The 26,548-nt window shown below is 44.7% G+C and overlaps 1 protein-coding gene across 3 annotated transcripts in view; it reads right to left on the bottom strand.

Annotated features, from left to right (window-relative positions):
• The window catches only part of NSUN2 (NOP2/Sun RNA methyltransferase 2), a 57,765-nt gene that overhangs the window by 12,455 nt on the left and 18,762 nt on the right, over positions 1-26,548 (bottom strand). For all 3 annotated transcript variants that reach the window (XM_045005000.1, XM_045004998.1, XM_045004999.1), the window contains exons 10-15: positions 25,914-25,987; positions 20,072-20,202; positions 15,841-15,937; positions 13,112-13,287; positions 11,774-11,866; positions 11,145-11,280 (exon numbers count right to left, since the gene is read on the bottom strand). In XM_045005000.1, the coding sequence (XP_044860935.1) occupies positions 11,145-11,280; positions 11,774-11,866; positions 13,112-13,287; positions 15,841-15,937; positions 20,072-20,202; positions 25,914-25,987 (707 nt within the window). The remainder of the gene's footprint in view (positions 1-11,144; positions 11,281-11,773; positions 11,867-13,111; positions 13,288-15,840; positions 15,938-20,071; positions 20,203-25,913; positions 25,988-26,548) is intronic.

Here is a 26,548-nt window from a genome sequence, read left to right as displayed (position 1 = left end):
ACGAATACACCCCTGCACCACCAGCCCAGCCTGTTCCTCAGGCCTGGATCAACTACGGGCAACAGCAGCAGCTGCAGCAAACTCAGCCTTCTAAATGACGGTACCCCGGGGGCGAAGGCAAACAATGTGATGGTCTTATTTCCTTAATGTCTTTAGCCGGCTCCTTCCTCACTTTCTCCCCTCCCAGCAAAGAGCCTCGTCTAACCCTTTCAGTCCAAGGACTGCCTGTCTCTTTCCTCATTGATACTGGAGCTACTTTCTCTCTTCTAAATCATGCCCCCTCTCCCTGGCTATCCTCTGAGGTTAAAACTGCAACTGGGGTGGAGGGCAACCCACAGTCTCTGGGACTCACTTTACCTCTAAATGTTATTTATGCTGATAAATGTTTTTCTCACCGTTTTCTTTTTTCCCCAGCTTGTCCGATCCCTTTGATGGGCCGGGATTTACTCTGTAAGCTTGAGGCTACTTTAACCTGCACTCCTGAAGGGGTAGGATTATTGATGACAGTGTTAGGAGATTCGGCCCCAACTCAGGGTAATTGGGAAACACCCCCCCTCTCTCTCCCCTGACCTCACTGACTTGCCTTTAACCCTCTGGGGAATTTCTGACACTGATGTTGGCCTGCTCCTTTCGGCAGAGCCAGTAAGGATTCAAGTGAAGCCCTCCTTAACCCCCCCGTCAGTCCCTCAATACCCCCTGTCGCTGGAAGCCCGGGAGGGCATCCGCCCCATTATCGAGGGATTCATTGCACAAAAGTTAGTCCGCCCTCAGCGCACTCCCTGTAACACCCCTATACTGCCTGTCAAAAAGCATCCTAAAAAGGACGGAGACCCTATTCGTTGGCGCTTTGTACAGGATCTACGGGTTGTTAATCAGTATGTGGTCCCTCTTCATGCAGTAGTTCCTGATCCAGCTACTATCATCAGCCAAATCCCCATGGATGCTGAGTGGTTCACTGTTATTGACTTAAAATCAGCCTTTTTTAGCATTCCTGTGCACCCAGACTCTCAGTATCTCTTTGGTTTCACCTGGGAGGGACAAAGTTATGTCTGGCAACGACTTCCCCAAGGCTACAGAAACAGCCCCACGATTTTCAGCCAATGCCTCCGCCACGACTTGGAAGGCTTCACCAGTCCGCAGGGATCCACGTTAGTCCTATACGTAGATGACATCCTATTAGGTAACCGCGAAGAAGCTGCCCTCCGCATCGATGGTAAGGCACTTTTATTATACCTACACACCAGAGGCCACAAGGTAGACCCTAACAAGATTCAGTGGGTCTCACAGAAGGTCCGATATCTGGGCTTCCTGTTAACCCCAGAGGGGAGACAAATGGACCCGGTCCGCATAAAGACTAGCCAAAACTGCCCTCTGCCAAACACCAAGAAACAACTTCGAGGTTTCTTAGGATTAATTGGCTTCTGTCGCCCCTGGTTGCCGTCCTGCGGGGAGTTAAGCAAACCGCTCCACCGACTCACTGCTAACCTTGCTCCTGACCCTTTGCAGTGGTCCCCAGACACGATCCAAGCCTTTCAGTTACTCAAGGACAGTGTGGCCTCCTCCATGTCTCTCTGCCCCCCCAATTACAGCAAACCCTTTCACCTTTTTGTCCACGAGAGGGGCGGAATTGCTAGTGGCGTCCTTACCCAGCTGAGCGGGCCCCACCATTTCCCGCTTGCTTTTTACTCTCAGCAGATCGACCCTGTCGCTCAGGGAACCCCATCCTGCACCCGGACTCTGGCAGCAGCTGCCCTGCTGATCACAAAGGCAAAGAGCCTGACCCTGGGTCATTTTACCACGGTCTGGACCTCTCATGCCTTGTCAGCCCTTCTGCGTAGGGGCACGACCCAAGTCTTTTCGGCCCATCGTCAGCAGCAGCTAGAGGCCGAACTCCTAGAAGACACTAACCTAATTTTTGAAAGGTGTGGGCCCCTTAATCCAGCTACCTTGCTTCCTGACCTGCCAGTCCTCCAGGATCAGCACGACTGTGTGGAAGTAGTTCATAGCATCTTACAGATAAGGAACAACCTGTTTGACGTGCCACTGGACAACCCTGATTGCATCCTTTTCTCGGACGGAAGCTCCTTCTATGTTGATGGCAAGCGTTTCACCGGTTATGCAGTCACCTCTGAATGGGACATTCAAGAGGCCGCCTCACTGCCAGGCAACTGGGGAGCCCAAGCCGCCGAACTCTATGCCCTGGCCCGAGCTTGCCAGTTGGCCGCTGGTAAGACCGTTACCATTTTTACTGATAGCAAGTATGCTTTTGGAGTTGTGCATTGTCACATCCACCTCTGGAAGTTTCGAGGTTTCCAGACAGCTGCAGGTAAACCCATTCAGCACCTCCCCCTCATCCATAAGCTTTTGGACGCCCTCCAAGAACCCTCGGTCCTGGCTGTAGTTCACTGCCGGGCCCATACTAAAGATGATAGCCCCGTCACCCATGGGAATGCCCTGGCTGACGCTTCCGCCAAGACGGCTGCCGTCTTACCCTTAGCCATGCCCATGTTGGCTATTGCAACCTCCTCCTTTACTCCACCGCACCCCGTACCGGTACCCGCTGCTGAACTACAGTCGTGGGAGAGCCTCGGAGCCACTCTGGTCAAAGGGACCTGGCTTATGCCGGATGGCCGAGCCTGCCTCCCTCGCTCCACATACCCCGTGGCAGTTCGCTGGCACCATGATAAGGGGGGTCACTACGGCACGCACGCCCTTGTGGACACCATCGCTCGCTTCTGGTATGCTCCAGGCATTCAACCCTACTGCCTGTCAATAGTGAAAGCATGCAGCACATGTCAGCGTAATGGACCTGCTCCGCCCCTTAGCAAAATTAAGGGTGGAAGACCTCCGCCTGCTGCTCCATTTCAACATCTTCAAATTGACTTTGCAGATATGCCAAAGGCTTTTTTTGGGGGAAAAAGCACCTCCTTGTTTTGGTTTGCCCTCTGACTTCATGGGTCGAAGCTTTTCCTACTGCTAACTGTACTGCTGCCACAGTGGCGAAGATCCTCCTTAGAGACATTGTACCCCGTTTTGGCATCCCTCTCGTGCTTGACTCAGATCGCGGACCCCACTTTACTGGTAATGTCCTTGGCCGTTTAGAACAAGGACTGGGCATTTCACACTCCTTTCACACACCCTACCACCCCCAGTCTAGCGGGAAAGTTGAGCGTATGAATAGGGAGCTTAAGCTCACATTGGCTAAATACTGTCAGGAAACAGGGTTAAAGTGGCCTCAGGTACTTCCCTTGGTCCTGTTTCACCTTCGTACTCGCCCAACCCGCGTATTGGGATTATCCCCCTTTGAACTGCTCTATGGACACCCCCCTTTCAAAGGCGGGGCGCTACCACGTGCTGATGTTTCACTATTGGGAGGGGATCATATGACTGCGTGCCAGTTTCTCTCCCTACAGGCTTGCCTCCGTACCCTTTGGAAAGCCTCGCAGTTTTCCCAGACCGTGCCACTAGAAGAACAGATCCACCCGTTCCAACCAGGGGACTTCGTCTGGGCCAAAAAGTTCGTTCGTGGCGACACCCTCCAGCCGAGGTTTACTGGACCCCACCAGGTTCTTTTAACAACCCAGACTGCAGTGTTCCTGGAAGGACGCAAATCCTGGATCCACCACTCCCACGTCAAGCCAGCCGTAGTGGACCACAGTGACGGACCAACAGCTCTTGCCACCACTGAAGACACTGCCTCTGACCAGTGGACCAGCTTACCTCTTTCAGACATCAGACTTAAATTGACTCGAAAAAAATGAGAGGACCTTTTATTCTGACAACTGTATGTTTTTCATTATGCCTTTTTAGTTTATTTTCTGCTTATGAAGATAATGCTTTTATTAGATATTCCCACGAGGTTAAAACTCGTATTTTAGGAAATAGAAGTAATTGCTGGGTATGTACTCAATTTCCAGTAAATGCAGAACAGGGACTCCCCTTCACACCCATTCCCCTGACCACTGCTAATATGACTTGGATGCCACCGGCTAGAGTAAAAGATCCAGTCCAACACAATCTTACATAGGACAAAACAGGAGTGCCAATTAACAGATATCTCAGGGTAACCAATCAGACAGGATCACTGTGTTTTGTTAAAGAAAAGGGGTCAACTTTTGTAGAAACAAGTAAATGCAACATGTATTTTAATGGCACCGCCTTTAGTAAAAATCTTGGCTTCAAGCCTTGCGCATCCCACTTATCCCATATGTGGATCCCTCACCCCGATCCAACTTTTTCATGGGTGGGCAAGCCTTCAGAGTCAGCTTTTAAGAAGCCCTGCTCAGATCACGAGGGTGTCCAACTAATTGTTAAGGGATATACGATTGCCTTCTACAACTGCTCAAGCAGTACTACACTGCACTTTGAAAACACCACTACCAAATTGTGCCTCTGCAGTTCGCACAACAACCCCTCTGTGTTACCAGGGGAACAGTGGTCCAACGGGTGGTGGGTTACCTCCTACTTTGAGAAATGGAATACCCGAAACGCAATGTATGGAACATACTGGGTGTGCGGGCCCAAAGCTTATTCCTTTCTCTCCCCTGATTGGGCAGGGTCATGTTATTTAGCGTGGCTCACACCGCCTTCTCGCATCTCCCTCACCCCCCCCCCCCATTTTCCCCACGTTCGTAACATCCGTGAAACTTTCAGAGATATTAATATCCGTGATGGTTTGTCGTGGCAGCGGTGGGCTGGTCTCATTAGCTTGAGGGGTGGTGTCATCCGTCTACAGGGACTACTAGAATCTTTAACCAATGAAACTGCGACCCTATTTGAGAATCAGGCCGGGGAAATGTCCCAACTGCGCCAGTTAGCTTTGCAAAACCGAATGGCTTTAGACATAATGTTAGCAGCCCAGGGAGGAACTTGCGCCCTCATAAATGAAGAATGCTGTGTTTTTGTAAATGACACCTACCCTGACACCTTTCAACGTACCAAACATCTAAGGGAAATGGCTAAGAACTACTCCTCTGGCCAGCCACCTTATGATTGGTGGGGAGCCTTATGGAATTGGCTGCCTGGATTTGGGTGGGTTAAAAAACTCTTGGTGGGTATTGTTGGGGCCATAGTAATCCTTATAATACTGTGTTGCTGTATTCAGTGTGTCCCCTCCCTCATAGACTCATGTGGGTCAGTTTATTCTTTTCCTACTTCAGCCAAAGGCCTTACTCTCTTCGAGTTGGCCCAGGCTGAAATTGCCAAGCGGCCCTTGGCTCCTTAAAATGGGGTGTAGCTTTTGGTAAATAGTTATCCCAAAGCTACAAATGGAGGAATGTTGAGTCTGAACTTTTGATGAGCTTAAACTTAACCCAGACTTGATGTCTCTGTCTGAAACTTTTAATCAAAGCTCTGACCTGCGAACTACTCATGACACCCCCCCTCCCCTTAAGTAGCCATCTCCCCTTTTGTCTTTTTAAATTTACATTTTAACCTGTTTTATCCTGTAGAATCTTGTTTGATTATGCATGACCATTATGATCTGTTAATCACTTTGTTTACTTCTGTGTATAAATATTGATGCTCACCCCTAATAAACTTGCCACACTTACTCCGAAGCCTTTTAAGCTAAGGATAGTGTGAGCCCGTTGATCAACGAATTGGTGTCTGGTCTCTGACAGATTGTGAGCCCCATACCAACTCCGCACGAACTCGGGTGCTGGAGAGGTGAGTAAGGACTTGCTTTTTACCTAACATCCATGTCTGGTGACTCCCAAGCAGTATAATTTTAAAGGTAGAGGGTACTCAGTCTAATTAAATAGGAATTTTAATACAGCCCTGCCAAATTGAGAATGTGCACATGATACTTCCACAACAGAGTAATGTTTTGTGAAGGTACATACATCACTCCTGGTAGCAGCCCTACAAATATCAACTATAGAAACACATCTAAATGAGGTTGCGGAGGCTGCCTGTGCCCTGGTTGAATGTGCCCTAATGTTCCCAGGGAGCTGTAAAATGGCCATCTTGTAAGTCTATATAACCTAATACACACCTAGAAATTATCTGGGTTGAAACTCCCTGAGCCTTAGTTGTTGTAGCCATGTTGGTCCCAGTATTAAAAACAGAAGGTAGGCAAGGTAATGTCTATTACCTCACCCACCTTCTCTCTCTGACCCTTATCAGCAATGGAAAACAAGTAGCCTAAGGGATGTTCTAAATGATTCTGTAATATCCAACTGAATGTGTGGATTTGGGAAAGAACAGAGATAAACGTAGATTGATTTAAATGACAATCAAACTGCACCTTAGGAAAATTTAGGTTGCAGTCTGGGAATTAACTTGTATTTGTGGAAAATTGTGCATGGCAGCCCTGCCATAAGTGCTTGCAACTTGCTCACCCAACATGCCGATGTAATGGCCATAAGGAAAGTTGTCTTCATGGACAAATGCAGCAAAGTACTGGAGCTCAGTGGTTCAAAAGGATGACCCATAAGCCCTGCAAGTACAATCTTAAGATCCCATGAAGGAGAAAGCTGTCACACAGGTGAAAAATTGTAACAACTTCTTTCAAAAATATTTTCACTGAAAGATGAGAAGAAAACAGGATAATTCTGAAATGAAGGATAAGCTAAAATAGCAGCCAAATGGACATGCAGAGAACTAACTGAAAACTTCAGGTTTTTCAAAGATAAAAAGGTAATCAAGATTATCAACAGTCATCATTTCCATTGGAGAAAGATTGCTTCATGTCAACCAAATAGAAAAACATTTCCATTTTGCTGTTTTCCTACTTTCAATCAATACCTTTTGAATATCAACAGAACAAGTTTTCTCCAAATCTATCAGCCAAATTCTTTCCATGCAGAGAGCTGAAAGATGCCACGACTGGGTGAAAAGTGGTCCTATTGTTCTGGCTGACCAAGTCAGCACACAGTGGAAGAGGAAGCAACTGTTTCCTGAGTTCTGCAAACCAGTGCTGTCTGTGCCATACTGGAGCTACCAGAATAACCAGGGCTCCATTTTGTTTGATTTTCCTCAACACAAGGGATTAAGGGAACAGGGGGGTAAGCATTAAGCAGACCCTGAGTCCATGGAATCAGAAACATATCCTCTAAAGAACTCAGGTTCTGTCCCCACTTTGAGCAGAAAGACATGTATTTCTTGTGGTTGGTAGGAATAAATCTATTTGGGGTATGCCCCATTGACCAAACACAGACTTAATGACAGAATCCTTTACAGTCCTCTTGCGGTTCATCAAAAAATTCCTGCTTAGACAGTCTACCAATAAACTGAAAAGACGTCAGATGAACAGATATTGTTAAGTTGTGCCAAGTAATATATAAGTTCCATAAAAGGACTGCTTCCCTGGCTCTGCCCTACTTATTCACATAAAATACTGCTGCAGTATTGTCAATCGTATTTCAATATGTTGACCTACAACATGAGAGAAAGGATCTGCATGCAAGCCGTATTGCCCGGAGATCGAGAACATTAATAGGATGCCAGGTAATGCAATGAGACCACTGACGCTGAAATGAGACATCTCTAAAATAACACTGATCCATCTGTGACAATCAACCTTGCAGGAAGTGATGGAGAGAAAGGAATGCCTTTGCAAACTTGCTGCTGATCCTTCCACCAACTGAGGGAATCTGCAGCTTCACATCCATACTCTGAACTCCGAGGCGATAAACAGTTTTTAGCCACTCCTGAAGATGCAGCCTTGCAAATGGACTTACCAGAGTGCATGAGGCCATATGACCCAACAGGCAAAAAGGCTTGTTCTGTCTGAGGGTTGTTCTGTAGCTGATTGATCAGTTCCAACATGTTGTTGAACCTGGTCAGAGAGAAACAACTCTGCAACCGTGCAGTCTATGAGGGTCCCAATAAATTCTATTCTTTGAGACAGTCACGTGAGACAGGCCCTTGTTTATTCTCATGTACTGAATGCTGTCTGATACTTGTCAAGGAGAAGAAACCTGAACTAACCAGTCATTGATATACAGGTAAACCAAGATATTCCTTCAACTTAAATGCACTACAATTACAGCCAGGCACTTCATAAAAGTCCCTGGGGCCATCAGCAAGCCAAAAGGCAGCCCCCTGCATTGGTAATGCATACTGCCCACTACAAAACACACGTATTTCTAATGTGTTAGGTGAATCGAGAACTGCAAACCAATCAAGAGGATCCAGGATGGGCAGAAAGGAAGGGAGGGCTACCATCTGAAACTTGAACTGACGCACAAAGGAATTTAGATTTCTCAAGTCTAATGTCAAACATGAGCCTCCCGATTTCTTGGGAATCGGAAAATATTGGGCATCGAAGCCTTTCGCCCAATGCTCACCAAGGAACATCCTTGACAGGCCCTAGAGTCAGAAGCAACTGAACCCCTTGCTAAAGTAGACTCTTCAGGGAGAGGGACAAGGAAGGAGGTTGTGGCTACTGGACAGACTAACTTTTTTGAATTATTTCCAGCATCCAAAATGGAAAATATTCAAACTCAACTGAAGGAACCGGATACCATTTTTTCACCTTTTTACAAGTTGCAGGCAGTGATGCTGGTGTCTGCCATTGTAACTGTGACAATCTTGTTTATGGGAAAAGCAAGCCCCTCAGATTAGGACATACATAAAATGTCCAATAATTTATGTCCCTTATCTTGGATAGGCTGAAATGGCATTCCAAGTATCATTGCCATTTACCAAAGTTTAATTTATAATTCTAGTAAAGTCAAAGGTGATGAATCAGCTTTATCTGGTAATGAAGGGGATGTGTATGTGAGGATATTATCAATAGCTTTATGCTAAGTAAGAAGCCAATGCAGCTAAAAAGCAGAGACCCCAAACTGCTGACGTAATTACTGATACTGAAACACAGAGCCTGAGGTGAAGGCAACCTGTCTCTGGAAGCAGATGTTGAAGAGTGTCTGGTGGTGTGTTGATAGGACTATAGGGGCCAATAAGATCAAGAACTTTGACCACATAGATGAAAAATATGTGGCTGGGGTTAGATATCAGGCAGAGGGAACTGGCTTAACTTACTTTAGTTTGCCTTTAACCCTAGTCTGTATCCTCACCTTATATGGATCATAGTACGGCAACCTTGATGAAGGTGAGGCATCCTCACTATCAGAAGAAGACGACAGCACAGCTTCATCTTGCTGTTGAGGGGCAGATCCTACAGGACTCCCAAGCAATAACCCCAATGGTCCTGACTTGGACAGCAATGGAGGCTCAAAGGGCAGTCACAGTCAGATCCACTCATGCTGTGTACATCAGCACTCTGCTGGGGACAGATCCAATACCAAGGTTTTAGACCTAGATACAGCTGGTACAGATGGCAGCAGCAACCTTGGCACCTTAAAGCACTGCCATGAATGAGTTGGCCCTAAAGCTAACAGCTCTGACTGTGTTGGAGCTGAAGGAAGCAGAGCTGAGGAGCGCAGTGCCACTGCTAAGAGAAGCAGGCGTCAGCAGCCCCAAGTTCTTAGAGGGTCTCTCTTTGAGACCTGAAGGGACTTGAGGTAATTTTAGAAGCAATCTGTGAAGAGCAAGGAAGAGTAATCTCTCCTTTCTTTTTTGGAGCAGTTTTAGTAGAGGACTGAGCCCTACGCTACTTCTGGTAATAGGGTTTTTCTGCTATCTGCCCCAGCAGAGGCTGAGGCAACAGTGACCCTCTGAGGCTCAGGCCATGGCAGGAACACTTTCAGTTGACAATTGTTAAAGACTGGGAAGATCCTATCTCCCTTCAGGGTCTGAAATAGGTTACACTGATTATTCTAACAGAGGAAGTTTTAGCCTGTTTTCTTTGAATTTAGCAGACCTTTTCATAAGGGACTTACAATCCCTACATTTTCCCCTAACAAGTCCATCAGCCAGGCAGTAAAGACAATTAGAGTAGAGTACTGTCATTAAGGGACACAGCAGCCTCACATGACAAACACAATTTAAAACCTGGGGAGTTTTGAGCAGACATGAGGAAATTTCCCCACTGGGAAAAACAAAGAACAAAAAACCCCCAAATAAACTAAAAACCTATCAGATTACAATATACCCTAACTACCAATAGCTAACTATTTACAGGTAAACTAATATCCGAGCAGACGAGATGGGACACTATCAACTGGTTCTAACAGTCAAGGACAGTGAAAGGAAATGATGGTTGGTTGGTTGCTCTGCCCTCTTTTATCCCCTCAGGTAGGGTTGCCAACTGTCTAATCTCACAGACCCAAACACCCTTGCCCTGCCCCTTCCCCAAGGCCCTGCCCCACTCACTTCATCCCTCCTCCCTCCGTCGCTCACTTTCCCCTACCCTCACTCACTTTCACTGGGCAGAGGGTTAGGGTGCAGGCTCTGGACTGGGGCCAAGGGGTTCAGAGTGTGGGAGAGGGCTCCAGGCTGAGCCTGGGGCAGAGCTGCAAGAAGGGGTTCAAGCTCTGGGAGGAAGTTTGGGTGCTGGAGGGGGCTCTGGGCTGGGGTGCAGGCTCTAGGAGGGAGCTCAGGGCTGGGATGTGGAGGAGTGCAGGGTGTGGGCTCCAGCCAGGCAGTGCAGCAGAGCTAAGGCAGGGTCCCTGCCTGCCCTGACCCTGTGTCACTCCCGGAAGTGGCCGGCATGTCCCTGTGGCCCCAGGCTTTGCAGGGTGCAGGTGTGAACAACAGACACTGCTGACCACAGTGTTCCAATCTTTGGCACATAGAGCACATGTGTACTTGATGTGGAACTCATACAGACAAGCACTCACAGTAGTAGTTTTGGCTTCAAAGGATCATTATTTTTCCAACAAAAGAAGTTTTGTCTGAGAAGTTCCCAACCAGCTCTACTCCACTGTTACAAATCCCAGGTCATAAGAATAAAATGTATCTATACAAATTCTATTGTATGGTCCGCTCCACTTATTTTATTTTCATTGTGCAGGGTGGCACCATCTCCACTTTAAAGAATTCCCTTCCTCCATCTTGTAGAAGTAATATTACTTCCAGTCTTGGAGGAGACTGGGTACCAAAAATTCAGACAGACAGTCACTTCCTTGACAATAAGGCAAGAGGAAACAAAACACACCCATTTAGACTAAGTAAAAGTCACAGCAGCAGATAGCTTCTGTAGACACACATTAGGTTCTGGAGGGATACACAAACAATATCCACACACTGACTGCCTATGGGCCCCTTGCTGAAAATCTAAAAAATAAGAGTTATACCTTCATTCTCTCACTGTTGTTCAGCAATACATTCCTTAGCTCCTTAGAAACCATGTATAGCTGCCTCTTTTTTCCTTCTTGAGTTCGCGTTAGTAAATTCATCTTGGGGAATGAAGGATCCAATGCATAAAACTTCCTGTGGACATAATATTTATGTTTTGTTTGCCCAAGTTCAAGATTGAGTAAATGACAATTTATTGACTAACCTATTCCTCACAACCCCCTCCCGACTCAGCCACTCAACAGATGGTTTGGCTTCAGAATACATGAGGTTAATCCATGCACTCCATAGAATCAAAACATTTTAGACAATTCACAGAGAAAAAAAATTATATTTTAAAAATAAAGTTCAGTTGAAAATTTGCATGTTGAATGCTTTACCTACATTCTGAAAATATTTCTAAGCTCAACTCAATTTTCATTCTTACTTGGCTATTTCCATTTAAAAGGAAGAGTTATAGTTTTGAGTATGTTCACGTCATCTTAAAATTAAGGAAGCTTGCTTTATGTATGAGCAATAATCTAGATTCCCCCCCAAGAATTATACTAGACCTATTCACCTGTGGAACTGATCATGAATTACTTTTGAAATCTTTATTACAGAATAAAAGGACAGAATTTCTCCTTACTGGATGGGTGGAAACAATGGATCATCTTCAGACAGGAACACAAATGGATCTTCTTTAAATCCAAACAGCTTCATTTTCTTAGATGGTGGTGGTCTAGAAGTAAATTCATGTAAATATTTTGTTAAACACTGCAGATTTACTCATTAGTCAATGCTTGTTCTGCAAATAGTAACAAACGTACAAAACCAGGCATTGACATTTTCCTATACTTCACCTAGCATTCAATACTATTCTACAATTTTAACCACTGAAAACTCAGATGGAGATGGCAGAAGAGAAATATACGGCAGTTGGAAGATGAGCAGAGGCTTATGGAGGGAGCAATTGTGAAGCATGCTGAGAAGTTTTCTCAGACACAAATGGGAAGGCAGGTGGGAGATAAGGCAAAGAGAAGAGGGTCAGGAGCAGCAACAGCTCAACTCTTGAAAGTAGTACTGCCCTCCTCAGTAGGGAAGGGAGAAATAATGGACTCTGGAGGAGCCAGAAGACGCAATTGTTTCCATACTGCTATGACAGGATTGATGTAAGAAGCAGATAGAAGGTTGATGTAGTGTGAGTGAAAATCAAGCACTGAAGTGTGTTAGATGTGATGTAAACCTTTGCTTGCACAGCTGGCACATTGAAATGAAGGGTTTAAAATACCCATGAAATGTTTTTGAAGGTATAAACAAAATCTGAGACCATAAAACACTGGTACCTTAATATAGACAACATAGAGTTGGGTGCTCTCATTTTTTACCTATCCATAGTCAGTCTCATCACTTCACTACTGAAACCCTTTCCTCCTCCTCACTCTTGTATGCTTTTTTCCATGGTGCCTTCTATGCCTGAAACGCCATTCCTATCCCAGTGTACCACAGACCTACTCTCTTAAGTTCCTCTTTTAAACTCATTTCTAAAAAAGCTCACAAAAACTGAGCCATGTCTCCAAAAGGCATCATCACTCCATTATTAAAAAGGCATCCTAAGTCAGCACCCTTCCCTCTGGGCTGCCCAGTTGTTCAGACCAGTTCTTTGAGTATTCCGAGAGTAAGATAATCAAGACTGGAACTGTACAAGAACCGAGTCTTGTACAGCAAACACACACACAGTCAGCAATGTATTTGCAAGCTCTTTAAATGTCTTTAGCACCAATCTAAGGAAAGGGCAAGGGAAAAGGGCAAAATTAAAGCAAACGATCATGTTATGGAAAGTGCAGTGTGTATTCTATTAGGTCCACTTTTTAAAATTAGACATACAATTTAAGAACTGAACAGAACTGGAGTTCTCCACCGAGCATGGGACTCTTGTGTTAGACACTCAGTTAGGAAGCAAGGACAGGACAGGACAGATGCTTACCCACATACTCCATCTTTCTTGCTTTGCTCACTCTCTGCATTCAGCAAGTGTTGAGTTTCCTTAGTCTCTTCATCCTCAGCATCTGGTGGTTCTTCAATAATCTCTACAGAGCCATCTTCTGCAGCAGCTGCACTCGCTGAAATGTCTCCTGTTCTCTGTGATAACTTGCGCTGAAGCTGTTCCAGATTATTATGAAGAAAAAGTTAGATACAATTGTTATAACAAAATGCCTACATTATCCCTAAAACGAACATATGCTCAGCTCTCACTAACATTCACATAAAAGTTAATTGTATACACCATGGATAAAGTAGCTCCCCAAAGGTCACATTACCATCCATTCAAAGATACATGTACTGTATTTGGTCTCTATGCACCCCATTACAGCAGAGTGAGAACTCTGCTATAGTTAAGGTTAAGATCAGCTTTCCATTGAAACCTCAACTTTTCTAAGTCCTCTAAAGTCTACCCAGTTGTTCAGGCCATTTATTAAGTTGTTGGTGTGTGTGTCTGTTTTGAGAAATGTAATCTGAGTACAGAAGGCACTGAAATTTTTTCCTGGAAAACATTCCCCCCCCCCCCCCCCCCGAGAATGCTTAGGGGGAGAGGAATGGCAACTAGGGGTGCAAGAGTAGGTGGCAATAGGGGAAGAGGGCTTTGGGTCTCCATTAAGGGATGGTGGGGAGGGGACCTCTGGTAAAGTAGAGGGAGTAGAAATTAAGGAAAGTGGAAAGAGAGAACACAGGAATGGTTGGAAAGTATCAGGAATAGCAGAAACTGGGATGTAGGCATGACAGTCCTCAATTCTCCCCGTTGGTGTGCATGCTAGGATATATGGAAGCCCTACCCCTCAGCAGGGGGCTGAGCCCCTTACTTTCTCACTGTGTTTGGGGATCTAGGAAGTGGGAATGAAGGTAACAAATTTAAAGACATGAAATCCAGAAAATGAATAGTTAAAATATTCCCTGTGTGGAGGCTGGTCAATCTGTGGGGAAGTGGTACAGTTTGGAGGAGGGGCAGGCTGGGTGCAGCTGGAGACTGGCGGCTGGAAAAGCCTGGCTGAAGCAGATACAGCCGTCGCAGCTGGAGGTTGGTAGTAGGACTGAGGGGCCAGCTCAGCATGCAGCTCAGATTATATAACCAAGGTAGTGTGTAGCCCTCGAAACTGCTGCTGCTAGGCCTGTGATATGTGTATGCAGCAGCATAGGGCATGAGACAGCAAGGAGCAACTTCTTACATATTAATGTTTCTATAGGGGTGCTGGACATTTTGATGGGGGAGGGGCAGAGGTGAAAGTAAGCCGGTACGGGCCAGTACGCCAGACTGGACTGGCTTCTGCGGCAGTGATTTAAAGGGCCCAGGGCTCCAGCTGCTGCAGGGAGCCCCGGGTCCTTTAAAGCACCGCCGGAGCTCTGGCAGCCGGGCTCGGGCAGGGATTTAAAGGGCCCGGTGCTCCTGCCGCTGCAGGGAGCCCTGGGCCCTTTAAATCCCCACCGGAGCTCTGGCAGTCGGGCTCCCGTGGTGATTTAAAGGGCCCGGAACTCCGTGGCAGCCGGAGCCCCAGGCCCTTTAATTTGCCCCGGAGGTCCCAGCCGCCTCTGCCACTGGTAGCTCCGGGGTTATTTAAAGGCCCAGGGGCTCCCAGCCACAGCCGGAGCCTCAGGGCTTTTAAATCCTGAAAGGCCCTGCCTCTTCCGGTTGAGGCCACGCCCCCGCTCAGGACTCCGGCATATTGGTAAGTCCTTTAAGTTACTTTCACCCCTGGGGAGGGGGTACATGTTGAAGGGAATGGTGAGGTGGAAGGCAGAAGGAGAGAGGAAGACACCTTCTCTCACACACTGAAAATTATAAAACAATATAATAAAACTGTCAAGCTTTTGAGACAGACCATAGATGAAATTTCTCTCCCCAGCCCTGTTAGCAACTACACATTGCAAACATTTCAAAGTACGACCATTATCTCCATTCCATTGTAACAACATGTACAGAAGGGGGGACTGAACACTGAGGAATCACATAGCGGCCTAGTGAAGAAACCACTGGACTGAAACTATTTCTAGCTCTGCTACTGGCCTGCTGGGCAAGTCACTTCACCTCATTGTTCCAAGTGATTCCCATGAGGAATATTCCCCTCTAAAGAGACGCAATGTTTTAAGTTAAAGGGACATCAACTTGAAATCTTGTCAGTTTAAAAAAAAGTTCTCTTTCAGTACACTATCTGCCTTTCTATTTTACTGGGGTTTCACAATCTCATTTTCCTACTTCTAAAAGGGATTTACAAACTATGGGACCCTAAATACCTTAGGTCAGTGGTTCTCAAACTTTTGTACTGGTGACTCCTTTCACATAGCAAGGCTCTGAGTGCAACACTCCCTCACCCCCCATAAATTAAAAAGGCTTTTAAATATATTTAACACCATTATAAATGCTGGAGGCAAAGCAGGGTTTGGGGGTGGAGGCGGACAGCTCACAACCCCCCCCAATGTAGTAACCTTGCAACCCCCCGAGGGGTCCTGACCCCCAGTTTATGAATCCCTGCCTTAAGTGCTTTTGAAAACCTGCTTCTAGATGTTTTCCTTTACCTTCTTGCTGTGTGAAAGGCCCACACAAACATGAAAGACAACTACCTTTATTAACTGTGGTTTTTCCAATAATACTCTAAATAGTTTATGAAAGCTTCCAAAACTTAATATATGCTGTCATCACTGCTCTTTAAAAAGGAACATTACCTTAGATTGGCGTTTATTCCATGGCATTGGCGATTTTTTTATTAATACAGCTACAAAGAAACCTCCAGTATTCTGGTGATGTGGCAATATTCTAATGCTGGAGAGGGAAAAAAGTACTTCATGGTCAATACCAGCAATCAGGTTTTTATGAAATACTGAAAGAAACATGCTCACATTTACTTTAGTGTAAATTATGTATCTGTTAAAATTAGGAAGATGAAATCATCAAGTTAGAAACAGAGTCTAAATGAAATATTCTAGCTTCCTATAGTGAATTGCATCAGTTGTAAAATATCCTTAGTTTTAAATGTGACTAAACTTTAGCGTTGATAAAATGAGAATTTTAAATGCTTGATTTTTATTTATTTATTTTAAAGATTATTCACTATGAAAGGCTTTTCAATTTGCACACAACTGGTTGTTTAACTGCACTACTATTTTAATCAAGAGATCTAACAGTAATACCTAGCTGTTACATAGCACTTTTCATGCCCTGTATACACTTGTAGTAATTCTGCCAGATTGTAAATGAAGCCCAGAATTTGTTCTTATGTTGTCACCAAGTAGTACAATCTTCCTTGAAATCAACCTATAATTCTCTCTTAATGCCATATAAAGCAGCAAAGAATCCTGTGGCACCTTATAGACTAACAGACGTTTTGCAGCATGAGCTTTCGTGGGTGAATACCCACTTCTTCAGATGCAAGTGGTGGAAATTTCCAGGGGCAGGTTTATATATGCAAGCAAGAAGCAAGCTAGAGATAACGAGGTCAGTTCAATCAGGGAGGATGAGGCCCTGTTCTAGCAGTTGAGTGAAAACCAAGAGAGGAGAAACTGGTTCTGTAGTTGGCAAGCCATTCACAGTCTTTGTTTAATCCTGAGCTGATGGTGTCAAATTTGCAGATGAACTGGAGCTCAGCAGTTTCTCTTTGAAGTCTGGTCCTGAAGTTTTTTTGCTGCAGGACAGCCACCTTAAGGTCTGCTATTGTGTGGCCAGGGAGGTTGAAGTGTTCTCCTACAGGTTTTTGTATATTGCCATTCCTAATATCTGATTTGTGTCCATTTATCCTTTTTCTTAGAGACTGTCCAGTTTGGCCGATGTACATAGCAGAGGGGCATTGCTGGCATATGATGGCATATATTACATTGGTGGACGTGCAGGTGAATGAACCGGTGATGGTGTGGCTGATCTGGTTAGGTCCTGTGATGGTGTCGCTGGTGTAGATATGTGGGCAGAGTTGGCATCGAGGTTTGTTGCATGGATTGGTTCCTGAGCTAGAGTTACTATGGTGCAGGGTGCAGTTACTGGTGAGAATATGCTTCAGGTTGGCAGGTTGTCTGTGGGCGAGGACTGGCCTGCCACCCAAGGCCTGTGAAAGTGTGGGATCATTCTCCAGGATGGGTTGTAGATCCCTGATGATGCGCTGGAGGGGTTTTAGCTGGGGACTGTATGTGATGGCCAGTGGAGTCCTGTTGGTTTCTTTCTTGGGTTTGTCTTGCAGTAGGAGGCTTCTGGGTACACGTCTGGCTCTGTTGATCTGTCTCCTTATTTCCTCGTGCGGGTACTGTAGTTTTGAGAATGCTTGGTGGAGATTTTGTAGGTGTTGGTCTCTGTCTGTGGGGTTAGAGCAGATGCGGTTGTACCTCAGTGCTTGGCTGTAGACAATGGATCTTGTGGTGTGCCCGGGATGGAAGCTGGTGGCATGAAGGTAGGCATAGCGGTCGGTAGGTTTTCGGTATAGGGTGGTGTTAATGTGACCATCAATTATTTGCACCGTAGTGTCTAGGAAGTGGACCTCCCGTGTAGATTGGTCCAGGCTGAGGTTGATGGTGGGGTGGAAGCTGTTGAAATCGTGGTGGAATTTTTCCAGAGTCTCCTTCCCATGAGTCCAGATGATGAAGATGTCATCAATGTAGCGTAGGTAGAGAAGGGGCGTGAGTGGACGGGAGCTGAGGAAGCGTTGTTCCAGGTCAGCCATAAAAATATTGGCATATTGTGGGGCCATGCGGGTGCCCATAGCGGTGCCACTGATCTGGAGATATATATTGTCATCAATATATTGATGTTATTGCCACTTCCCTCAGATCCCACTGAGGAATACACTAAGAAACTGAACCATCTACTCAGGACACTCCCTAAAATAACACTGGAACAAATCACCATACCCTTAGAGCCCCGACCAGGGCTATTCTATCTACTGCCCAAAATCCACAAACCTGGAAATCCTGGACGCCCCATCATCTCGGGCATTGGAACTCTCACTGAAGGACTGTCTGGATATGTGGACTCTCTACTCAGACCCTATGCCACCAGCACTCCCAGCTATCTCCGTGACACCACTGATTTCCTGAGGAAACTACAATGCATTGGTGACCTTCCAGAAAACACCATCCTGGCCACCATGGATGTAGAGGCTCTCTACACCAACATCCCACACGCTGATGGAATACAAGCTGTCAGGAACAGTATCCCTGATGATGCCACAGCACAACTGGTTGCTGAGCTCTGTGCCTTTATCCTCAGACACAACTATTTCAAATTTGATGACAATATATATCTCCAGATCAGTGGCACCGCTATGGGCACCCGCATGGCCCCACAATATGCCAATATTTTTATGGCTGACCTGGAACAACGCTTCCTCAGCTCCCGTCCACTCACGCCCCTTCTCTACCTACGCTACATTGATGACATCTTCATCATCTGGACTCATGGGAAGGAGACTCTGGAAAAATTCCACCACGATTTCAACAGCTTCCACCCCACCATCAACCTCAGCCTGGACCAATCTACACGGGAGGTCCACTTCCTAGACACTACGGTGCAAATAATTGATGGTCACATTAACACCACCCTATACCGAAAACCTACCGACCGCTATGCCTACCTTCATGCCACCAGCTTCCATCCCGGGCACACCACAAGATCCATTGTCTACAGCCAAGCACTGAGGTACAACCGCATCTGCTCTAACCCCACAGACAGAGACCAACACCTACAAAATCTCCACCACGCATTCTCAAAACTACAGTACCCGCACGAGGAAATAAGGAGACAGATCAACAGAGCCAGACGTGTACCCAGAAGCCTCCTACTGCAAGACAAACCCAAGAAAGAAACCAACAGGACTCCACTGGCCATCACATACAGTCCCCAGCTAAAACCCCTCCAGCGCATCATCAGGGATCTACAACCCATCCTGGAGAATGATCCCACACTTTCACAGGCCTTGGGTGGCAGGCCAGTCCTCGCCCACAGACAACCTGCCAACCTGAAGCATATTCTCACCAGTAACTGCACCCTGCACCATAGTAACTCTAGCTCAGGAACCAATCCATGCAACAAACCTCGATGCCAACTCTGCCCACATATCTACACCAGCGACACCATCACAGGACCTAACCAGATCAGCCACACCATCACCGGTTCATTCACCTGCACGTCCACCAATGTAATATATGCCATCATATGCCAGCAATGCCCCTCTGCTATGTACATCGGCCAAACTGGACAGTCTCTAAGAAAAAGGATAAATGGACACAAATCAGATATTAGGAATGGCAATATACAAAAACCTGTAGGAGAACACTTCAACCTCCCTGGCCACACAATAGCAGACCTTAAGGTGGCTGTCCTGCAGCAAAAAAACTTCAGGACCAGACTTCAAAGAGAAACTGCTGAGCTCCAGTTCATCTGCAAATTTGACACCATCAGCTCAGGATTAAACAAAGACTGTGAATGGCTTGCCAACTACAGAACCAGTTTCTCCTCTCTTGGTTTTCACTCAACTGCTAGAACAGGGCCTCATCCTCCCTGATTGAACTGACCTCGTTATCTCTAGCTTGCTTCTTGCTTGCATATATAAACCTGCCCCTGGAAATTTCCACCACTTGCATCTGAAGAAGTGGGTATTCACCCACGAAAGCTCATGCTGCAAAACGTCTGTTAGTCTATAAGGTGCCACAGGATTCTTTGCTGCTTTTACAGATCCAGACTAACACAGCTACCCCTCTGATACTTAATGCCATATGTATTTTTAGGGTTCTATTCATAGTATCCAGTTACCAATGCTTATAATGAACACCGCATTCTAGCCACTTAAAAGTTTAGTTCTAGCTCACAATTCATTCCTAAAATTAAACTGCCACTTACCGCAAGGTGTCTTCCCATCGCCATAAAAGCTAAACCTCAAAATTCTCTATCACTTTAAACCACTCTAGGAAAACTTACCAACGCTCCAGGTTCATTATTTTCATTTTTTCTTCATCTTTTATTGGGAACATGGTGGGCCGAATTTGGGTCTGCCTGTTAGAAGGCACGTCCTTCCAGGCTTCAAACCACTGTCCATCTTTTAGCATTACCTGCATGGGAAAATGGGACAATGTCATTTCAGCCTGCAATTTTGCATCCCGTAACAATATGGTGACCGGTGTCCAGTTTTGGAACGGAACACCCGGTCAAAAAGAGATCGTGGCAGCTCCAGTCAGCACCATTGACCGTGCCATTGACTGTCCAGTTGGCGGCGCCGCCACGCCGCATAGTGGGGCTGGCAGACTCCCTGATAGCCACCGTGCCATGCGGCTCCTGGGTTGGGAAGCAGCCAGCATGTCCAGCTCCTAGCCCTAGGGGCAGCCAGCGAGGTCCACGTGCTTTCACGCCTGCAGTTCCTACTGTCTGAGTTACGGCAGGGGAGGAACTAGTGCAAGTGTGACTTGCGAGCGCTCAGCATGCGGTTGTTGAGGGGTCACATGGCATGTCCATCTCCCACTGCTGCCCGGACCCCTTCTCCTCGCGTGCCTTGTGTGACTGGGCTTGAGCTGCGGTGCGGGCACTGTGGCAAATCGCGGTCTGTCTGTTTCCCTATTGCTGGCACCCAGCAGTTTGAGGTGTGTGTATCCCTGTCTCCGAGTGCTGGGCTGCACTCCCATCCCGCTTCACTGCATCCCTCCCCATTCTAACCCTCCTGCGCCGCCATTCCCAGTCATTTCATCCCTCCCCATCCCAGCCTCCACACACCCCCATCACCCCGTCATTGCATCCCAACCCCCACCCCCCTCACTGCATCCCTCCCCATCCCGTCCTGCCACCCACACCTACCCATCCCAGCCCTGTAACCCTTACAGCACTCTCCAACTCATCCTCTCCAGCTCCCAGAGCCGCCACCCTTATGTCCTTCACTCCCCACAGCTCTATACACCATTCACCTCCATACACTGCTGCACTCCCATTATGTCCCTATACACCCTTGTGCCCCCCATATCTTCATGCACCTATAGCCTTCTGCTTCCCCCTGCATCCCTATCCACCCCACATACCCCCCACACCTCCTCCTCCTCTCCTCCACTGCCCCCTCTCACCCTTACCCTGCTCTTGTCTTTAACCTCTTTCCCTTCCAATCCTCTCTCCTCCATCCCCACCTCACCCCCATCTTTTCTCCTCCAGCCCACTCTCCTCTCCTCCCTTCCCAGCTGGGTGATTTAGGCAGCCCCTGGACAAGTGTATGAAAAAGTATATCTGTGTAAGTCAATGTGGGCATGCATGCATTGTGTGTGTGTGTAAGAGACTGTGTGTCTTTTTGTAGGGAGCTGCGTGTATTGCCACGTGTATATACCTGTGTGAATAAAATTTGCAGCTTAACTCTGACTTTTATTCTTTTTACTGGCTTGCGCAAAAAAAATGATGACATAAAATGTGAATTCATTTCATAAGTTTTTAAAAGAGAAGGGAACTCTAAAAGAAATGTATTATTTCTTAAAAATCAATGTTGTTGACTAGTAATTGCAGAAGAGCCAATGTATCATACATTTCTCTCTACCTACATTATAAACTCTTTGTTGCAGACTATCGCTTTTTACGTGTATGACCAGCATCTACCACTCTGGAGCCCTCAACTTAGCTGGGGGTTTCTAGGCACTAAGCAACAACTGTAATAATTAAATAATGTAGAAGTATATGTTTTAATGAATGCTAGATGTGTACACATGAATACACGTGTGTATCTGAATGTAGGTGTGGGAGTCAGTTTCTACAGATTTATTTATATAGGTATCTGGACAGGTATGTATTTCTGTTGTTATACTCTATGGATTTGTATTTAGGCTTCAGGCCTTTAATGGACCCACTGTAGCTATGATAATATGTGGTCCTAATTCCATGCATAAAATTAAAATAACTTTAGTGAACTAAAAACATGGAGCTGGTTATGAAAAATGGGAAGAGGGGAGGGAAAGAATCATGACCATCTTTGTGAAATTTCATTTTTTTTTTAAATTACCCTTTTTGACTTATTTGGCTGCCAGCTCTAGCATCCTGTAACAAATAAAACCTGAACTTAATACATCTGTCAAAACAATAAATATGCCTGTTTGGGTCTTGCAGTGAAAATGAGCAAGAGAGGGTGAGGACGATCAAGCAACAGAGGGAGGGGCGGGGCAAGGGTGTTCAGTTTTCTGGAATTAGAAAGTTGGCAACCCTGTGTAACAACTAAAAATGGCTGTATCAAGATTACCAGTGCCAGTTGTTCATTTAGGAATAAAATTTGATGTTAATTTACTTGTTAACAAATACAGAAGGAACACACACAAAAAAAATAAATAATGCAGGTTGAAAAACTAACCACATCAAAAAAGGTGGGAAATTTAAAAATCCTGTAGGAACCTTAACTTGGTATTATTAGTCTGAGTATATTTATACGGGATACATTTACCAAGAAAAAAAATCATTATATATGTGCAAGGATATCAAGTCAATATTTCTGTCAGAATGGTAACGTTTTCCTGACTTGTATGATTAATTTAATCTCTTATCACATTAATATATGTTTAAGACAAAAAAGGAGTAGCTCTATTCTGCTGAATTAACTGCATACTTCCACATTTGGACAATGTCAAAAGTACATAGTTGTGGAACTCCAATGAAGCAACAGCATGAAACCACAACCGCTCACACAATACTTATGGTTTTATGTTACTCTTGTTATCACATACAACATAATAATGAAGGGTTTTTGTACTAAATTTCAGTCACTTATACTTTGAATTTTCTAGACTAGCACATGAAGTTGCAACTTCTAAAATTCAGCCATTTTTGAATTAGCCTTGTACAAAACCTGTTTATCTTGAAAATGTACTTTATACAAATTACTGAACTCAATGCAGGGGTAATCTGGTGAAATTCTATAGAGTGTTATACAAGTAGTCAGACTGGACTGATCTATTGGTCCGTTCCAGTCTTAAAATCTATGAAAACATACACAACAGGTTCTCATTCTCTGGTCCACATCCCATGGACATGATGGGGTCTCCTTCAGCATGATGTTCTGACATACAGTCAGAAAGGAAACAGCCATGGAAGTACCAAGGAAAGCCTATATACCTCAGCAGAAAAAGCATAAGGTGACCTCTGCTGAATCTCACAACTTTGACCTGAGAGAGTTCCATCCATATTGGTGTGTTGGAATTGTAATGGGCATCTTTGAATAAGATATGTTCTCCTCCCCCACATCATGATCAGCTAACTTAAAAGCCACCATAAAGACTGTAGTTTTAAAGGAAGCTAGTTACACCTTTGGACAAACCTGAGCATTACAAGTTTCAGTGGTGAAGATTTATTTGAGAAAATGATGTGCAATGAAAACCAGGAATTTGCACCATCCACAAATGCACTAAAATAAGGCTTAACATACATTCTCAAGTAGAAGACATGAGTTCGAGACAAGTAAATCTACCAGTATTTCTCTGCATAGTGTTTGTGCATTATTTTGAATATATACATCTTAACGTTATGGAGAAGATTTCTATCCTGAGATCAATTTTTAGCATAAACATTCACAGAAATGCAGTACATCAATTAACATTCTTTCTGGATATTTTGCGTCTTGACTGAAGCAGTCAACCCTATCTTTTTGCTTATTTAAAAAGTAAAGTATGAATCCCACTCAAGGAAAAGCAAAATCTTGTCACTTTGTGCTTTGCTATTTGCATACAACTATGGATGCTACTTGAACCCCTTTTCATTTATGGTCAAGCTGGAGATGCAACTTAAAACAACTGGAATCACGCTCTCAAACCACCATTCTATCCATAAATACATTTCATCTGCTAGGATCCTCTAAGGTAAATACTAAAGCAAGATTTGTTTGTTTTATAAATTTGGCATCCCATGTCACCCGTTTTCCTTTCTTTTAGCTTCCCCTCTACTTGCAGGTAGGTCTATTTTGCAAATGACTCTGCAGACAGATTCTATTTCATGGCGAAGCTTCGAAAAGTGTGTACTTACATTGTAAATGCAAAACACAAGATTCCAAATTGCATATGCCATTACCCATTTTGCATTTACTACACAGGTACACATTTTAAGGCTCAGCCTTCCGTGTCAGAAATGTCAGGAAACTTAAAGCAACCTTCTAAGTTTGCTTTCTGCTGAAAGAATACAGGCAATCCTTGGATCTAAGAAACAATTGGCTCTTGAAAATTGCATCATAAGTAGAAAGTCGTAGTTTGGAACCGCAATCCACTCTATTGCGGGACCAAGCATCGTAAAGTCGAAACCAATTGTTGTAAGTCAGATCAGGGTATCAATTCAGAAACGTTTTAAGTGCCGTTCGTCGTAAGTCAAACATCGTAAAGTCAAGGACTACCTGTATTTCAATAAGTCTGAAGGACCTGTCCACTTCTTGACCCTTTTTCCCAAGCATCCAGCTCAGCTACAGAGCCTCAGGGACAGATGACTGGCTGGAGCATCCCAGCAGCTAAAAAAGGATGGGAAAGAAGCCAGGTGGCTTCCTCTTGTGACAGATTGTAACTTTTCATGCCTAAAGGTAAGAGACAATTTAAAGTGGATCTGACAGGATTATCAACAAAATGGGAGATAGAACTGCCTGAAATGATGAAGTAAAAGCAAAATTAAGAAACATGATGGTGATTTTTCCCCCCGGGAGACTGCATTAGTGGAGCCTCAAAGATTTGTAGAGTGTACTAGCTGGGGAGGATTAAAAACCTTGGTGGCATATTTATTGCTATCATTTAACTTCTTCCAGTTTTATTAGCTTAGGCTAATACCTCAATTTTAGAACTCTGAGTTCCTGCCTGATTTTACACTCAAAGCTGTAAGGTCTGACACCTTTTTCTGCAGTAAAAGCAGCAGCAAGAGTGAGAAACAGCAAACATGAGCTAAGATGCAGAGAGTCATTCTCCCATTCCACCTAAATTGCATCAAAACAACGTAATACCAGGCTGTTAGGCAGGCACTCTTGTCCTAATAGTGCTCACCATCTCCAGATAAAGAAACAGAGTGTAAGATGTTTAAAGAAAACTTTGTTTGATACTCTGTCTGGCAAGGAACCACTTAACAGTTGTGACTGTGAAATCTATACTTCTCTATTGTTTGCCCTTTATGGTCCCTACTTCTCTACTGTTTAATCTGTATGGTCTCTGTCTGATTCTTTGTTGCATAACTAATTTCACAAGATTTAAATAAACTAAGATGGTGGGGTCTAACTGGTTAAAGAATTGTTTCGTAATCTGCTAGGATTGGTTAAAGAATGGTTTCATAATGTGAAAAACACTTTTGTAGTACTTTAGTTTAAAATTACTGGTTAAGGTATAGGTAGGTAGGACCCAAGTTTTAACTATATACAGTGGGGTCCAAAGGGAAGTTCTTTGGAACCTAACTCCAGGACACAGTCCAAGATCAGAGCTGTCAGACCTCAACGACCTGACATGCAGAAACAGGAGCCCCAGACAATCTAATCTTGACTGGCCATCACGAAAAGTTCATCTGCTGTATTGGGAGTGGTGAGCATTGTATGCTTAGCGTGTGTATTCTGTTTTGGTAATTGTAATAAATAGGATATTACTGTGTAAGACTCTTTCACTGTTAAAAGGCCCCGCAGAGCCCTGAGTCCACTGAGGAGTAGAGCCCAGAGCCCACAGAGGGGTAAAGTTGGGTTCCTTACTTCCTAAGTACCCAAAAAGAGGGTAGGATGCTGAGAGCCCTAAATTGTGCAGGTAACAATGCATGCATCAAGTCTGGGACTATGGTATATATCGTTACAGAAATATCTTCCGAATACCTTCCATTGTGTAATCCCTGGCATCCACTTCAAGCCTGGCAACTCAGAAGAGACATCAGCAAGTTCTAAGGCACCTAGAAAGCCAAATATGCAAAAGCAAATAAGTGTTCTTGAAAATATAAACTTCAGGGCAATTGTTTAGAGGTGTACTTCTATGTAACCTTTCAAAACATGGTTTTCTATAAAATTTTAGACCATGTTGGGTAAGATAGAGATAGTTATTTTGTAATACATTTTGTACTTCAAGGTAACAAAGAAGATATGAAATTACACATCATTATGAACAGATTGTTAAAAGTCCAATAAGAACTTTAATGAAGTTTGACAACAGATGAAAGTGAAGGATAAAAAGACAATGCTACCAACACTGGCTGTTGAAAATGACTTTATAATTAAATACAATGCCCATTTTCAACCCTGATAGATTTAAACTCTGATGCCTCATAGCCTAACAGTCCCTCAACAAAAGACTATTTCCAGTATTTAACTCATTACTTGGTAAAATGCTTCAAGATGCCCTGAACATGAACAAAATTACATTTTCTATTATTCCTTTAAGTATATTTGAATCATTACCCGTTTAAAAAAAAATCTCACACTGTTGTTTTTATTATTATTAAATTGCTGTAACTCAG

Source organism: Mauremys mutica, chromosome 2, assembly GCF_020497125.1.
Source record: "Mauremys mutica isolate MM-2020 ecotype Southern chromosome 2, ASM2049712v1, whole genome shotgun sequence".
Taxonomy (NCBI): domain Eukaryota; kingdom Metazoa; phylum Chordata; order Testudines; family Geoemydidae; genus Mauremys; species Mauremys mutica.
This window is presented reverse-complemented; position numbering and strand designations above follow the sequence as displayed.